The 18434-nt window shown below is 43.3% G+C and overlaps 1 protein-coding gene and 1 pseudogene across 1 annotated transcript in view; one reads left to right on the top strand and one right to left on the bottom strand.

Annotated features, from left to right (window-relative positions):
• Nucleotides 1-7897: 7897 nt before the first annotated feature.
• On the bottom strand, nt 7898-9554 carry LOC147458640 (uncharacterized; annotated as a pseudogene).
• Nucleotides 9555-11680: 2126 nt separating this feature from the next.
• Nucleotides 11681-18434, top strand: part of LOC147458638 (MADS-box transcription factor 6-like) — a 41551-nt gene continuing 34797 nt past the window's right edge. The window contains exon 1 of the mRNA XM_086510100.1: nt 11681-12050. Within this exon, the coding sequence (XP_086366226.1) occupies nt 11833-12050 (218 nt within the window). The 5' untranslated portion in view covers nt 11681-11832. The remainder of the gene's footprint in view (nt 12051-18434) is intronic.

The following is an 18434-nucleotide window of genomic DNA, read 5'->3' as shown; positions in this document are numbered from 1 at the left end:
AATGCATTTCTGGCTAGTCGTGGGATAAAAAACCAATGTATAGTGCCTTATACACCTCAGCAAAATGGTGTTGCTGAGAGGAAAAACAGGTCACTTACAGAAATGGCACAATGTATGGTCAAAAGTCAAGCTTTGTCGCATTCTTTTTGGCTTGAGGCCATCCTGTGTGCCAATTGTTGATGATAGTTTCATCGATTACCACATAGTGCTCTTGGATAAGAGCGGGTGTTTTGGCATCATTTGAGCGGTTTTCTCACTTGTTTCGTTACATTGATCGCCATATTTGCTGATACTTCTCTTAGACAGCTTATGTTGTATTTTGACAGTACTTGGTGTATGAGTTAGCGAGGCTTTGTCTATTGTCAGTTGATCGACTTGTGCTTGGTCTTGTTACAGGTTATTGCCATGGATTTGGCATGTACATCATTGTCAGGGTTTGTGCTTTTCCATACAAAGTTTGATGGTAGTGCGCGAACAAGAGCGCGTGTGTGTGTGCGCAGCGATGGAGAAGAGAGGAGACCTTGTGTTTGAAGGGGCTAAAACTCACTCTCTACATGTGAGCCCCCTTATTCTATTATGTACATAATGAATAAGTATTGTGGGCGGGCACCTGGCCTAACCGGCCACATGGGACTTTTCCCCAACAACCTCCCACGTAAAGGCCAATGTGGCCATGAGAGAGAAAAGAAAACCGTACAAAACCTATACAAGGCCATCACAAGTATGACCTTAGCCAACGCCCACTGGCTCACTGAATCTGTGTCATCCAGCTCTAATTGTAGAGGAAGTATAGAGCAATCGACACCATACTCCTCACCAAAGCCGCACACATCCTGCACGTATCTCACCATACGTTGCAAAGTACCCCTATGCTCAAGGCCAACGTCAGTCACTGCACGACTAACTGCTCCCACTGAAAATGCACCTACTGCAAATGCAATCTCGGGTCTCGAGATGAGTATCTCGTGCATGAGACTCCCGAATGCTGATGCAATCCTAGCAGTATCTGCCAATCTGACCATCTCAATCAAATCTGGCTCAGAACTCCACTCATGGAAATCACCCTGTCACCCGAACTCCGATCTTTGGAATCCATCCTCGTGTCCATTGCATGTCACATGTGCACCAAGAGCAACTGTCTGTCCTGAACCCTGTGTGGTAAGAGCAATGCCTAGCTCTAACTCACATACATCAACCTCTGGCCTAAGCATATCCATGAATGACTGAATCACGGCTGAATCCTCAACACTCAAGCCATCCATATCCGTCATCGTATCCACAAATGACATGCCCTGTTGCACAACTATTTGCACAAGTGGATCAACATGCTTACAAACTGGAGCACCATGCAACCTATCCGCAAAGGAGACATGCCTCATCTCTCTGCATGGTTGCGTACTCACGAAAACTGTGTCGTCTCGCACATGACGTACTCGCATCGCAATTGTGCCAACACTAGCACCTCTAGCTATGAATAGCTGTCCACGACGCAATCGAAAACTGTGCTCATCAAGCACTACCTGGCATCCACTGTCTCGTAAGTGACTCACAGAGATCAAGCTCTGTGTCAAACATGGCACATGGCATACATCTCACGGCACATATGATGCACCACTCGGCAACGATAGTCTAACATCTCTTGCACCAACTATGTCATGCAATGAACCATCATCTAGACACACATGTCCAAGCATACCACTAGCATATGTGCTAAACCACTCACGACTCGGCGTGACGTGAAACCTAGCACTCACATCTAGTATCCAATGCAAAGGTAATGTGTCGTCAAAAACCGGCATAAGAAAGTCAAAAGTAAACATGGAAGCAAATGCGACATCTCCGTCATGTGTAGCCACATACACTACATCTGCTCCCACATCATCCAAAGTGATAGCATATGTCTTGTGTTGTCTCTTATGCTATCTCATCCGCCGAAAACAATGCCTACGTACATGCCCTATATGACCACAATGCCAACACACAACATCTTATGTCTGCAAGATCGTCCTTTGATTGTAGGCATCTCTCTAGACTCATTTGTGCCAAAAGCATTGCACAATCTTTGCCATAACTCTCTAGTTGTACATGCATCCAAACCAATGCGATAGACAGACTCATCAAGGTGTAACATGATCGTTGAACGTGCAAGCTCATCCAAGTCCTCCCACTCATTGTCAATCATAGACTCTGGCCTAGCATCCATGCCCTGTAGTGGCAAGACTTGGCCCAACTGAGTCAATGCATCATGCATACCTACTTTTCAATGTTCAAAGTTTGAACCATCAAACTTTATATGGAAAAGCACAAACCCTGACAATGATGTACATGCCAAATCCATGGCGATAACCTGTGACCCCGGGGAGGTCACCTAATAAAAATGTAACCTATCACGTGAGTTCAACAGAAGTGTATTTAAAGTTCTTGAAACTTACAGAAATATATATACAAAAGGGCATTATTTTTTCAAATTTGAAAAAAACTTACAGATTTTAAAAGAAAAGGGTACATTATATTCTTAACGAAATTCACAGATAAGGGGTTTTACAAACATGCCTTGAACGCACGTGATATGGTAGTTTTACACATAGTGAACCCCCCGAGCCTGTGTGACAAGACCAAGCACAAGTCGATCAACTGACAATAGCCAAATCCTGGCTAACTCATACACCAAGTACTATCAAAATACAACGTAAGCTAGCATAAGCTATTTAAGAGAAGTATCACCAAATATGACGATCGATGTAACAAAACAAGAGAGCAAAACCGCTCAAATGATGCCAAAACACCCACTCTAATCCAAGAGCACTATGTGGTAATCGATGAAACTATCATCAACAATCTCCCTCCTGAAGAGATTACCACATGTATGTCAAATGACATAATCCGCTGAGCGAACACTCTCACAATGCGATGCCAAAACACTATGGCAAAGTAACCACTGAGTGCCAAATGCAATCAAAACACGATTGCAAACCATGCGCATAAACATATGAACTCGCAAGAAAAATCCGATAGAGTTTCGGCAGTATTTGGCTATCTAACCATAATAACCATACATGCCATAAACATGCTCAAAACCATGAGCAAATCATGCGCAAAATCTGCACTCAAGTATACATGAGCTGCCCCGAAGTCTCAACTCCTTAAACTTGGAAAACAATCCTGTAATCTGAAACACAAAGTGCATCAACCGCACTCTACAAGCGAAGCATACACTAACATAAACTTGGATGCAAACCAATCAAAATATGACACAAATTGATGCTCAAAATAGCCAAAAATCAGCCCACATATGCCATTGCAAGGCGAAGAATACCACCCGCCGAAAAGCGCACATCATGTGCATCCACATGGCAATATAAACGAGCATCAAGCATGTACCAAATGTGTATCAAAGAGCATCCAAATTAGCTAAAAAAATCAGCGCACAATCATGCTATAAATGCTTGCAAATCTCTCTACAAATCTGTGCACCATACTTTCCAAAATCTACTCAATCACATAAGTCAATGCACATAACCTGTGATGAAGCGACTCTCGGACCTGAGAGTCTACAAGAATGCATACATCCACAAAGTGTTCTCAATGTGTGCGCATAAATGTGTTGAAAATATCAACCCACACTCTCTTCACTGAGAGAAAAACATCAATGCGCAAAACAAGAGAATGACAAAAGCTCAATCCGAGCTCTCTGAATGTAGCAAATCACCACAATATGCATACATAATCTTCAACTTTTCGAATATCCTGTAGCCTGTCAGCTCATATCTTCCAAACCGCTCAGAATTTGCAGAAACTTCCTTCTGCAAAGTTGTAGACCACGCGAAAACGGTTGGGCCACGTTAGGAATGAACCTGAAATGTGCTGTTTATATAGGTCAAAACAGATCTGTAAAAATCTGCACCTGTGTACCCTAGACGTGTAGGCAGTCTGAGTGACGTATCTCAAAATTGGTAAAGATTTTGAGAAAACTTTCTTCTGCAAAGTTGAAGAAGACAAAACACCGATCAAGACACTTGGGAATCGGCTTGAATGAAAATGTTTTGGTAGGCCAAAACAGATCTACAAAAACATGCTGCAGTTTTTGCTGCTTCTCCGCTTGCCTCCCCGCTAAGCTCCAATGGTGCTCCCAGGGATGTGCTCCCAATCCCTGAGCTGTGATACCAATTGAAGAGTGCGTGCAAGAGCGTGTGTGTGTGTGTGCAACGATGGAGAAGAGAGGAGAAGAGGAGACCTTGTGTTTGCAGGGGCTAAAACTCACTTTCTACATGTGAGCCCCCTTATTCTATTATGTACATAATGAATACGTATAGTGGGTGGGCACCTGGCCTAACCGCCTGCATGGGGCTTTATCCCAACACGACTTATGTACTAAACAAGTGTTCTACAAAAGCTTTGCAGTCTCTTACTCCATATGAAGCATGGCATGATAGAAAGCCTTCTATTGAGCACATGCGTGTTTTTGGCTGTTTGGCATATGCTTTGGTGCCACAAACACAGCGCAGATAATTGGATGATAAGGTTGTCAAATGTATTTTTGTTGGTTATAGTGCTGAAAGCAAAGGTTACAAGTTGTATCATCCGCAAACAAAACGTATTTTGGTTTCATGGGATGTAGTGTTTGTGGACGATTATGTTCAGCCCTTGTTGTCATGTACTAGAGACGGTAATGTAAGCTCACAAGACATTTATGACACTTTGTTGCCTCTTTTCGGTGGTGGAAATACGAATGTAAGTTCTAATGAGGCAAATGTACAGCCTATGGGGGTTTTTGAAAATGTTACAGATCAGCCTATTATTGATGCAGATGTACATGATGTACTTGATGAGGAAAGGGCTGAAAATGAGCAGGCTAGAGGTATGCCAAAATGGCTGGTGCACACTTTGCGTGACAGTAAATTGGATGCACCTTTGTCTAGTTGTACTCGTTCAGGCTCTCGCCATGCATCTTATGCATCAGATTGTTATACTTTGGCTGTGTCTAGCTTACATGATGTTGAAGGAGCCTCTGTCTTTTGATGAAGCACATAATTCAAAAAATTGGATGGTTGCTATGCAATCAGAATATGATGCACTTATAGAAAATGACACATGGACTTTATGTGATTTGCCTCCTGGAAAAAAGACCATTGGTACGAAGTGGGTTTACAAGTTGAAACGCAAGCCGGATGGTGAGATTGATCGCCATAAGGATCGACTTGTTGCAAAGGGTTATGCACAGCAAAAAGGCATAGATTATGAAGAGACTTTTGCTCCCACTTGTCGTGTGACTACTATGCGTTTTCTATGTGCATTGGCAGCGCATTTTGGTTGGGATGTACATCAATCAGACATTGTTACTGCTTTCTTGAATGGTGACATATTTGAGGAAGTTTATGTAACGCAGCCTCGTGGTTTTGTCAAGAAAGGACAAGAGGACAAAGTGTGCAAATGTAACAAGGCTTTGTATGGGTTGAAGCAATCTCCTCGTGCTTGGTATAGGAAAGCTGACACTCATTTGGTCAAACAAGGCTTTCGTAACAGTCCAACAGAAAGCACATTGTATGTAAAGCATGAGGGTGATGTACTTCTCATTGTGGTTCTTTATGTCGATGATTTGCTGATCACTCGACCAAATGAGAGACATATTGCTGAATTTAAGGCTGATTTGAATGCTACTTTCAAGATGAAAGATTTGGGGCTGTTGCATCATTACTTGGGTATACAATTTAAGCAGTGTGGTGGTGGTATGGCCTTGTGTCAGAAAAGTTACATAGAGACATTGCTATGTAAGTTTGGACTTGAGGATTGCAAACCTATTGCCACTCCCATGGAAACAAGTTTGAAGTTGAGTCTACATGATGCTGGTGATCCTGCCGATGTCACTCTTTATCAAACTACTGTTGGCTGCCTCATTTATGCATGCAACACGATGCCGGATATTCAGTTTGCAGTCTCACAGGTGAGTAGATTTATGCATAGCCCAGGGTCTAAGCATTGGCAGGCTGTCAAGAGGATTTTCCGCTACCTTAGTGGCACTTTACATCTTGGCTTGTTTTATCCCAAGGGGGGATCATTGCCTCCAGGCTTACATGCTTTTTCGAACTCAGATTGGGCTGGTTGTTTTGACAGATGAGTGTCCACAAGTGGTTTTTGTTTCATGCTTGGCATTTCATGTATATCATGGTTGAGCAAGAAGTAACCTAATGTGGCCACTTCGAGTTTTGAGGCTGAGTACAGGGCAGTCTTCACAGCTACGGTTGAGTGTGTATGGCTCAGACGCCTTATGGCTGATTTGGGTGTTGGACAGGACACTGCCAACACTATCTACACTGACAGTCAGAGCGCATTGGCAGTTGTAAGGAACCCAGTTTTTCATGCTCACACAAAGCACATTGAGGTGCATTATCACTATGTGAGGGAGAGGCTCTTAGCAGGAGAGATCAGTTTGGCTTATGTGCCAACACAGGACAACCTTGCAGATCTTTTCACAAAGGCATTGTCTCGTCAGAAGCTTGAAGCTTTCGGCAAAGCTTTGGGCTTACTCCCCTTTGTGGACTGATCATGTCCTCAGGGCATGGCACTTCCCTTTACTCATGTGCTAGCTCTCGTTCACTGCATCACTCTAGGGGGAATTTGTTACCATATACATGTGGTAGTGATGTGTGTGAACACACTAGGACCGCCGGGGCATTTTTTCCCTCTTTAGGAGGTTTTTTCCCCCGAGCATTGTATATACGCCCATCACTCTAGGGCTATCTATCTTTTCCATTGCACACTAAGTAACACACTCTCTATTGTGTGCCTTGAGCTTCCTTCGTCTTCTCCAAGCTGTGTGCGTTTCTCTGCAACCCGAATTCCAACAGGGCATAGTTGGCATAGTTATCAATAATTGATACTAAGCCTCACGTGACCATGCCCTTGGGAGGTGTCAAATATTAGGAGGCCCAACTGACCGAGTTGAGACTTGACAACCTTGTCACTTTTCTTTTAAATGGGTAATGGACCCCAGCGTTAGGATTTGCTAAGCACCCCTTATATGCAATGGACAACCTCATTTTCCGATTGCCATTTCGCATGGCATGGCAAATTTTCAAAAGGCCATTCCAAAGCCTCTTTGAGACACAAGCCACCATTCCAAAAATTTGCATGACAGGAAAATTTTCATGACAATTATACTCTAGGGTTAATTGCAAAAGATCAAACTAGCAAAAAAAGTTAAAATTTGATAAGACTTGATTGATACAGCGTCATTGGTCAAGTAGTCCACATGTGACCCAAAAATTGAAAACGTAAAGCCAAAGGAAAGTGCTTGAATAGCATTGGCAACACCATGTCAGTGAGAAAACCATAATCTCACAACGAGAAAGCCCAATAAAAAGATACATCATCTTTACATCATGTTGTCTTTACATCTCCACTCCTCCTATTCTTCATGCCCTTCCAAGCTTCAAAGCATTCATCCCATAAGACATTTTCTGGATTCAATACCTTGGGAGTATTCATGCCAACAAACATCGCCAAATTAAGCGTATCAAGCGACAATTGATTACGAAACTTTCTCTTGATCTTGTTCATCTTTGAAAATCCCCGTTCGCATGCTACACTCGAAAGAGGAAGCACTAACAAAGCTCTCCAAAGCTTCATAGTCCAAGGAAAAGAATGCTCTCATTCTACATGATTACATGTATCCAACCAAGCTCTATACATATCCTTTCCTTTAAAGCAGTTCCGCGTTCTGGTAATAAAAGATAGGCGTTCTCCTTTGCACTCTTGGCTATTGAGCAATGAACTTTGACCTTCCCCAAAGTGTTTGCATAAAACTTCCAGCCATTGTTGTGGTATTACATTTACCTTTGCCAAGTCACTGTCATAATCTTTGAGTGAGAAGTACTTTGAAGCTTGAAGAATGTCAAAGTCAGATTTGAAGCGATCCCACAAAGATTGAATTATGCTTCTCACTTTGACACAAATACATCATGTAAATCATTGCACTATCATATGTTTCCTGTGGATTTTCTACATCTCCTTCATACATGGGACCTAAGTGCAAGTAATGAGAGTGTACTACATCCTTCTCATCCTTGTACATCATTACCCCCATTTGTGCATGTATTGTTTTTATAAAGCTTACAGTGTGTCTTGTTCCACTTGCAAAATTAGGACCCAAGAACAACAAATGAAAGGTCTCCATAATGGATGTAATATGGTCTCCAATGCTACATATGTCAACATGAGCCTCTTGAAACTTGCAATTCAAGATATTCAACTCTCCAAGTACATCAACAAAAAAGTGAAGAAGAAATTGCACCTTGTACTAAGTGAGTGATGCATATAAAGAGGCATCTGCACTCCTCATTACATTCAAGTACGTAGGCATCAGTTGCATAACCTTAATCAAGACCTCACCCTTTGAGAGCCATCTTACATCATGCATCTTTTGGGGTCTCAATTTTCCCCTTCTACCAATTCCAAAAGCTTTCACCACATCCGCAAGAAAAGCATGTCTCTTTGCAGACCTCGAAGTCCATTCATAAAGCTTTCTTGCAATTTTTTTCAGTGTACTTGAACTCTTTATGCTTACTAAAAGCATCATTGGATGCAAGAGCTTCTCTATGAGCTATGCAATGAAAGCTTACAAGATGGGGAACCACTCGTTTAAGCCTTGTCACTACCCCTACATGTGAACCTGTCATGATAGTTGCACCATCTGTTGCAACACCAACAATCTTGGCTATAGCTACATTTTGGCTCTTAAAAAACTCAATCAAAACATCATAAAGAGCTTTTGCAGTAGCATCCCGAGGCTCCAAAAGCTTCACAAACTTTGTACATAGGGCCCCATTGCCAGCATCTTCAATGTATGTGACATAGAGAATCATATACTGCTTGACACTAAAGTCCGTATTCTCATCCACTTGAATGGAGAAATATGGACTACTCTTTACATCCTGCATCAGTCTCTCAAAGTATACATTCTGAATCGCCTTGCCAAACTGTTTGCCTGCATCTTTCCCAGTGTAAGATGAATACTCATTGGCAAGTGGCATATTTGGACTTCTCATAAATCTTTGAAAATTACATAAATTAGGATACTCCTCAAGAGGCAAGAACCTTTTCATTACATACCAGCTTGTTTGCATGCATGACAAAATGCATTCCTCTTCTCTATTTGTGATAACAACAACATGCTTTTCAATGGGTAAAGTGATTCTTCGCTCATGCTCTAACCACAAAAGCTTTGCATCATGATGCTCTTTAGAGTCTTCATGCACTTGAAGAGCAGGTTTTTGCGATGAGTGAGCCCCTTCCGGCTTTGCATAAACATTTTTCCTATGAGCGAACGTACACCACTTACACTTGGCTCGTTCATTACCATCTTTGTCGATGATACAATAAGCCCATGGATGAGCTATTTTCCAGCTCTCTAGAAACACTCGATGGTGTTTCTTATTTTCTGCTTCCTCCTTTTGAAGTGCCTCCTCTCCGGTCTCCTTAGGCAAAGCGTGCAAACCAATAGACTCATAAAGAGTCTTTTACTTTTTGCTTTTCTTAGGACGCCCTAGAGCAGCCATAACTTGAGTCTAGCTGTTAAGGATAACAAAATAAAACATACTAAGTATAGCTCAGTTTGCAATTCAAAGACAAAATCGAGGAGACAAAACAATTTGAAAGCAAAATAAGTATAGCTCAGTTTGCAATTCAAAGACAAAATCGAGGAGACAAAACAATTTGAAAGCAAAACAAATACTGTAACAATATCATTCCAAAGACTCTTTGAGACACAATACCGAAGAAAAAAGATAAATATTGCACCTGCGGTTGACCTCACGATGACAAAGTCCACCCTTCTTTTCAATCTGTTGCTCCAATCTCTTCGTCAAACAGTGCACCACGCTCATGAGTCAATGTTGTTGGCTTCTTGCTTCACGGACCACGGTCCACAATGCACGTGACCGAGTTATAACTTTTCAATTTTTTGTAGACTGTTCAGAGGAAATAGTTTTGGTCAGACTCTCTATGTGATAAAGGACCAAGGTGAACAATGAACATTTCATAGCTTTCAAAATTGAAAATAAACGATGGCCCATGGGCACTTGCCATTGGCCAAGTAAGTTCTGGAATCTGCAGACCACGGGGTTAGGGCGCAAGTGGGATAGGGTGCAAGTTTGTTCTGCAGACCACGGTTCTGCTGCCAGGCCCCAGGGGCGTCTCAAGTTTCTAGTTTGATGCACATTGCAGCATGAAGGTGGGCACTGGTGTGGCAGGAAGCAGCAAGTGGGGCGCCATTGCGCTAGGACTTAGGAGCAGGTCAAGTCCTGGTCGACTCAACGCGCAACTTCGAAGTTCGCAAGCTGAGTGTTTGAACCAGGCCGCACTGCGCAGGCGTTTCGTTCGAACTAGGCGCGCAGGCTATAGCCTATTATCCTTCAAATTAAAATCTGGGTGTAACACTTAAGCAGGTTTCAAATTGATGTCCGGACTCCGTAGCCAAGCCACAAGGCACCTTAGTCCTTGCCCCTAAATCGATTTTCCCTCTGCTTTCCAAGTTTCCAAGGGCCATGCCCCATTGAGCTTTAGCCTTTGACTCTTTGAGGGATCACGGACCAAGGTTGGACATCTGAGCACTGGGTCTATACTGGGTCTCATTAATTAATTAGTTGCCGAGATTCCGAAGCAAGATTATCGGCAGAAGCAAAACTGCAACTTGCTCCGCTTCCCACGCGGTGCCCTGCTTCTGCACCGACGCGTTGCTGTCCACCCGAGCCTACCATGACTGCGAGATGCCCTCCCACCAGAACACAAAACGCTCCGAGCCATCGCTCGCCAGCCTTTGTATTGAGTCTGCATTCAGCGCAGTCGTGTGACAGCCCAGCTCACCCATGTGGTGCTCTCTCTCGCCTGCCCTCGCAAGCATCCCATTGTCTTGCCCAGCAACCAGCAGGTACGCAGGCCCACATGCATGGCAAACACACCTAGTTGCGTGGCTCTGCCAGCTCTCCAGCCCAGCTCACCCATGCGGTGTTCTCTCTCGCGTGGGGCTCGCAAGCATGTCATCGTCTTGCCCAACAACGAGCAGCTATGCACCCAGTTGCGTGCCTCTACGAGCAAACAGTCGCAACTACCGTCACAAATGACTCCTCTTACTCACCATGCAACAAAATTATCTCCTCTCTCTCCTCCTCGACCTGACACACGCCGTGTGGTCACTGTCACGCGCCACCTCAAACCTCTAATGTTTTCGTTTAGCTTTCAAATCGCATCTTCGCTGATACCCTATAAGTTGACCTGCTTACAAAATTAGGACCACATACCTGGAGCAATGAGCTTTAGCCTTAAAATTTGAAGTCTGTAGTGTACTATTTAACATACTAGTACGGCCGGCTGTCGAAGCCCCTCTCTCCCTCTTTATTGCGTGCAAAAGGGCTTATTTTCATTTTGGACTTTAGCCTTCGGATCGTAGATAACGACACATGTAAAAGACTGCCCCTTCCGTTATATTATGTTAGTAGATACATAAATATATTTATTTTTGGCACGTGGATGGGCGATTTTCCATTCCACCGTCCTATGACAATTTGAAAGTGGTGGATGGCCTAACGTGACGAGTCGGACCTCCTTTTAATGACTCATCACTTTGACGTACGATCCCACGTAAGATCCCACTTTAACAATTTAAAATTTCTTGTGAATATACAAGAATTGGAACTAGGCCTACAAGGCGGAGGCTCGCGGAGCGAGGGAGCCGCACATTCCCGGGTCGGCGAAGGTTTGCAGCAAGGTTTACCCCATCTTCTGGGCATTGTGAGCTTTGCGTTGAGGAAGCTTGAGCGAGGTGGCTTGGTGCTGCTCATGACTAACGGGTGCATCAGTGGTGCGGGTGCTGTGATGGCGAGGCGGAAGATCAAGATCAAGCGGATCGAGAATGCAACGACGCGGCAGGTGACCTTCCCGAAGCGGAAGGGTGGGCTGCTGAAGAAGGCACACGATCTGTCTGTGCTGTGCGATGCGGAGGTGGGCGTGATCGTCTTTTCCAGCAAGGGCAAGCTCTTCCAGTTCGCCAACCCCAGGTCAGCCTTCTCGCTATCCTCTGCTTTCCAAGTCCCTCTCCTCTGCTTAATGTGAAGAAGCTGGAGTCTGTATGAGCATAATTGAAGAAGGCCCTTCGCCTCTTCTCACCGCCTCCATTAAACAACTATGCTTAATGTGAAGAAGGCCCTTAGCCTCTTCTCACTCCCTGAGGGAAATGTTTCGGAAACTTGAAAATTGCAGGATGGGTCGACCACGAGAGATGGGCCTCGATATATTAGGCTATGCCCAGTGCATAGATCAATTAAAGGCCGATGTGCCCTTGGAAGTACCTCTTTCTACACACTTTCTTTTGAAGTTGGAAGGGCCTTCCGAATGTGGAAAGCCCTAGAACAAGGCCGGACGGGAGGGGGTTGGAGTACAGTTTAGATCTAAGCTTATGAATATTAGGGCCTTGGTCCAACAGCAAGTTAGTTCTTCACATCACTAACATGAGATAGGAATCAAGCCAAGGTCTGCAGACATCTTATGGCTAGCCCATTTTTATTGAGACATGAAAACCATCAAACGGCAAAATTTCTTTTTTTTGCAAAGCTTTTGACATATGGATAAGAACTAACCGTATTCATTGATTAGGTACGATGAGCAGAAGAAAAGTACTTGAATATTAATTATGATGTGCTCTCGATAAACTTTTATATTTCACTAGTCACTATTGTTCGCATAACCGAATGTTTTGACAAAAGAAACTTTTCATACTTGTATACAAGCATGGTTGGATGAAGTTACTCTGAATTAAGACTTTTGACTCCTATTCATTGTTTATAAAGTAGTCACGCACAGGTTTGGAAAACTCACTTCTCACGATTATATTTGTTACATCCTTTAAGTTCATTGTGATACCATGTATCTCTTTAAGTTATTTAATTTTTGTATAAGAATCTCATTTTCATAGTTGGACGTTAAGATCATGCATGTTTGGATTAATATCTCCATATCATACTTAAATCATACTTTTATGCCCTCGTGCCATTGTTGCATGATAGCCATATAGAAAAACTATGGTACTAGTCTTAACTTTTTACACAAAGGAATTTAGTATCAGAGTGAAGGGTGTCTTGATTTTGTGTTTGTGTAAAATGTTTAGCATCTCTTTAGTGCAACAAGTTTAAACATTTTTGACCTTATGAAATAATATAAAGATCTCTTCTTATTCTTGGTATTGATCCACACATAAACCATAGGAGTGATGGCTCTTATCCCCAACCAAGAGACAAGTAAGAGGAAATACCTAAGACCTTAACGTTGATTTTGTGTCTCATTGGGGCAAATTATCACGAAACATGCTCAGATGTGGAGCTTGGCTCATTGTAGTGATAAGTTGCTCGTGAGGCCACAATTAGCTCAATATGTTTCAACGATGAATGGAACATCATGCTCACATCTCAAGGATGTGAGCATGCTCACCACATAACCTGTAAGAGGCATTATTCTCCTTTGGCTTAGTTAAACTTTCTTTTTGAAAGCATCTTCTTTTTTTAATTTATTGTGGAAAGACTTCGAAGTTTTCATTAGACAAACTTTTTTGTGCAGCTTTTTGTCAAGAGTCTACATAGACTATTCCTTACTAGAGTGTGTAACCCTTATTCTTGTTTTTATTGCTATGATTATGATGCTTGACAAAAGACATTGGCTTGGGGCAGTCATCCATCATAAGCTCCGTGTATCACACACAGTGAAGTGACTAATTATTGGCTTGTACTTAGTTGATGCAATATAAAGAAATACCGAAAGGGGCGCCAAGGTTTGGGGCCAATATTCTCTGGGGTGGAATTCTGCCACTCCGTGTCGTGTGTCGTTTCTCTCTCTCTCTCTCTCAGTTCAGTTGTTATTGAAGTGCTAAAAGTCTGTTCAGTTTGTTCTTTCCTATTGGCACGTGGTCCCAGTCTTGTGACATGGGACAAGTTAAGGTTTATGGGGGCTTTCTATATAACGCTACTTTAAACATGCAATGCTCCTCCTCCAAAAGAACCTCTTGATGGAGAACCTCCTTGATTTGGATTGAGCTGAAGCTGCTCTTGTAGATAGAAAGCATCCTTAAGCATTAGGATATGCGTCTCCAAAATTTAATGTACGCCATAAGTAGTTAGCAAAGTTTAAATGTCTTCCTTTTAGAGATGCTAGATGGGTGGTGCAGTCGGGGTTTAAAAGAATTAATTCCGCTTGTAAATGAGTGGGCAAATTCACATAGGTGAGTGTCACAAACGGGAGCGCATAACAATATAAAATACATTCGGATAAATAGGATTTATCTCTTATTACTGAAGCCAGAGGATATAGAGAGAAATAAATAGAGAGAGAGAAGATCGACACAGTACTGGGGACCAGAAGATGGGCTGGTCCCCCCCCGTAATAGTATCTTTATTACCGAGGAGAAGTCTATACAAGCACTTGAACCGAACGTATTACCACGTTCGTTCTAGAATAAGACTTGATGGTTCCTGGAAGCCTCAGCTTCCGATTCCTAGGGCAAAACCCTATTCCAAGGAACTTCCGTTCCTTATTCCAATTCCTCGAGAATCAAGGTTCTCGCCTCTGGATCTCACCTTCCAGACTCAGGGCATGGCATCACTGCAACTCTTTTCCAACTCTCTTTCCAGAGTCCTCTTCCCGCAGAACAACTCTGCTTTCCCGGGCACGAAGTCCTTACTTGGGAATCCAAACTTCCGGATCACAACTTGAGAGACTACCTCTCTCCGATCCGTGGATCTACTTCCCAAACTCGAGTACGAAACCCTTGGGCTGATCTGGCTCTAGTTCCTCAGAGCGCTTTTCTCCTGCAGAGGCTCATGCCTTCCTCTGTTCCTACTCCCTCACGAAGAGGAAGTACACCTGCAATCAAATACTCAAAGATCAGAACATGAAAATCGGTACCTTCAAAGTCTCGACGCTCGAAACGCAACTCGATTCTCGAAAAGCAATTCCTTGGAAGAGATCTCTCCATAGAAAATCCTCTCTTCCAATCTCCGTAGGCACTTCTTCGCGAGGGAACTCGCGCACTTGGTCTTGGCGACATCGGGTACACTTGGGGCAGCCATGGGCATCACTTGCAACGTCTTCTTTACGACTGAAATTTGCAGCAGCATCTCCTCCTTGCAAAGATTGGTCCTCCTCTCTGAGTGAGGGCATGTTATGCTTTTATAGCTCCTAGCCACGGGCACGAATAGCTGCTCGCGTAGAGATTGCGGCCGTTGTTTTTTTTTCCCGTTCTGCCAGAAAAAGAGAGAGAGAAAACGCTGGCTGATCTGTTGGCTTATTTATCAGATTGCTGTCCACTTATTAAATGGGCGGTCGACGTATTTTAAAAAATAGTATGAACCTGCCCAAAAACTCAATAAAACCTTCTAAGTTAAAAACAATGCTTTCACAGCACTTCCCAGGCGTCCCTGGATGCAATCACACGCACAATTGCAATGCAAACATAAACTTCCTCGCGGGAAAGCATCTACTTTCCCGAAAAGCAATCCCGCTTTCTCAGAAAGCATATGTTTTTCCTCAAAGTTTCCTCTGAACCCATCTTCATTCAAGTGCTTGCTTTTTCCTTGTGCACAATTCTAACACAGTTCGGAATTTCCTTCCGACTATGGATATTCCCTTTCCGATGCACCCGTCACGCACCTTGTGACGCATCAGGAATACCCATCACCTAGTCCTTTCCTACCGAACTTACGGTACAATCTCCTTCACGATGCTCTCTGTCACCCATCCTATGACGCATCAGAGATGTCCGTTCCCGGAAGGTCGGATACTTCTTTCCGATGCTCCCTGTCACCCATCCGATGTGACGCATCAGAAGTACCCGTTCCTAGTGGCCTTACATATATTCCCGTTCTCAGTGCTCCCGTCATTACTTTGGATGACGCACTAGGAATACTCTGTACTCGGATGTCTCCAGTGAGAAAAGCCCTCTCACTTATAAATCCAATAATTCATTTAGAATTATTTTTCTGTAAGATAAAGCCAATTTAGCAACATCCCTCTCACTTATAAACAGTTGTCCTCAACTGTAGACGTCCAACTGAACTACCGGGGAGAAACCGGAAAGATTCCAAATCTTGCTCAATGGTGAGTTGAGCTAGTTCTTTCTCAAAAGAGAACTTTAAAATTAATTTAAACAGAAATTCAAAAATTCAATAATTTAATACTTACCTTACTGGTTCATGTCCTTCCTCTAGTACCTCGAGGATATCCTTCACCAATTATCAAACTTACGAGCCATGTAAGAACTCGTCATTCGCGTCTTTCCAACAGATCGGAGGTTTCCTCATTCGAGAATCTGTTAACTCAATTCCACCTTCTCAATCCCGAGAAGAATAATCCTCCCAGAAATCAATCTAGGTATCTGTCCTTGCGCATAATCTTGCGCTGTTAGTCGAGAGGGTATTAAACCTCTTGTGTCCTCCCACATAGGGAATGCCCAAATCATGAGTATTAATCTCGACATCTTCCTTCACAAACAAAGTCTGCGATCACCTTAAAGAAGGTTCTTGTTCCGGGCCGTCGCTCAACGTAGGCGGACGGTTCCAATCCGAAGATTCCTTGTGCACGGCGGCACTTCCTTGCAATCTTATTCTCCTACGAGTTATTACCACTAGCAATGTTTTCCCGACGCCCATTAGCGTCTCTTTCTTGCAAAATCATAAAAAATGATTCACCTTGCAAGCATCAATGACAACTTGCAAAATCTCAGGCAGATAGGATTCTAGCCATAGCATTTTTTGAACGTACGTTCTGTCACAAACGGGAGCGCATAACAATATAAAATACATTCGGATAAATAGGATTTATCACTTATTACTGAAGCCAGAGGATATTGAGAGAAATAAATAGAGAGAGAGAGAGTGAGAAGATCGACACAGTACTGGGACCAGAAGATGGGCTTGTCCCCCCCCGTAATAGTATCTTTATTACCGAGGAGAAGTCTATACAAGCACTTGAACCGAACGTGTTACCAAGTTCGTTCTAGAATAAGACTTGATGGTTCCTGGAAGCCTCAGCTTCCGATTCCTAGGGCAAAACCCTATTCCAAGGAATTTCCGTTCCTTATTCCAATTCCTCGAGAATCAAGGTTCTCGCCTCTGGATCTCACCTTCCAGACTCAGGGCATGGCATCCCTGCAACTCTTTTCCAACTCTCTTTCCAGAGTCCTCTTCCCGCAGAACAACTCTGCTTTCCCGGACACGAAGTCCTTACTTGGGAATCCCAACTTCCGGATCACAACTTGAGAGACTACCTCTCTCTGATCCGTGGATCTACTTCCCAAACTCGGGTACTGTCACAAACGGGAGCGCATAACAATATAAAATATACTCAGGTAAATAGAATTTATCTCTTATTATTGAAGCCAAAGGATAGAGAGAGAGAGAGAGAGAGAGAGAGAGAGAGAGAGAGAGAGAGAGAGAGAGAGAGAGAGAGAGAGAGAGAGAAGATCGACACAGTACTGGGGATCGGAAGATGGGCTGGTCCCCCCTTAAAGAGAATTCTTTATTAGGGAGAATCTTTTTACAAGCACAAGAACTGGAGAAAACCCCTCCGTTCTAAATCTCTGACTCGATGGTCGTTCCTTCCCGTAAGGGAAATCCGAGAGACAAGCTCTCAATCCTTTTTCCGTCTGTACTCGGGGTTGAGACTCCGTAGACAATTTCCGAATTCCGTTTCCAGAATTCCCAAGCGTAGGCCGAAGCCTTCTCGCTTCTCCTTCGCGATGAAGTACCTGCAAACACACACGCAAACACACGACAACAATTCGTATGGCGAATCCACAATAGATACCTGTCGCTCTTGCGTGAGAAAAGCGACTTCCGTGCTTCGTAGTCTCGCGCTCTCGCGTCTTCTGGCGGCAGAGTCTTCTCTTGCTGGCGTTGGCAACCTCCTTTCAGTGAGGGCATGTGGTGCTTTTATAGCTCCTTCGTCACGGCACGAATAGCTGCTCGCATAGAGATCGCGGTCGTTTTTTTTTTTTTTCTTTTCTTTTTCAAATTTTTTTTTTCGTTTTTTTTTTTTAATGTTCTACCCGAAATAGGGAGAGAGAATTCGCTGGTTGGTTTTGCTGCTTTATTTTCTAAGTGGCTGTCCACTTATTAAGTGGACGGCCAGCATATTTTAAAATTGGTCTGAACATGCCCAAAAACTCAATAAAACCTTATAAGTTTAAAACAATGCTTTTTCCACAACACTTCCCAAGCGTCCCTGGATGCAACCACATGCACAAATGCAATGCAAACATAGATTCCTCGCGGGAAAGCGTTTACTCTTCCCGGAAAACTCGTTCAAATTTTCCGCTTTTTAAGAAAAGCTTCTCAGAACCCATCTTTATTCTTGTGCTTGTGTCTTTACGCGTATTCCTCTTTCCAGTTCGGATTTCC

The sequence above is a fragment of the Adiantum capillus-veneris genome, chromosome 4 (assembly GCF_014529385.1).
Source record: "Adiantum capillus-veneris isolate H3 chromosome 4, ASM1452938v2, whole genome shotgun sequence".
Taxonomy (NCBI): Eukaryota; Viridiplantae; Streptophyta; class Polypodiopsida; order Polypodiales; family Pteridaceae; genus Adiantum; species Adiantum capillus-veneris.
This window is presented reverse-complemented; position numbering and strand designations above follow the sequence as displayed.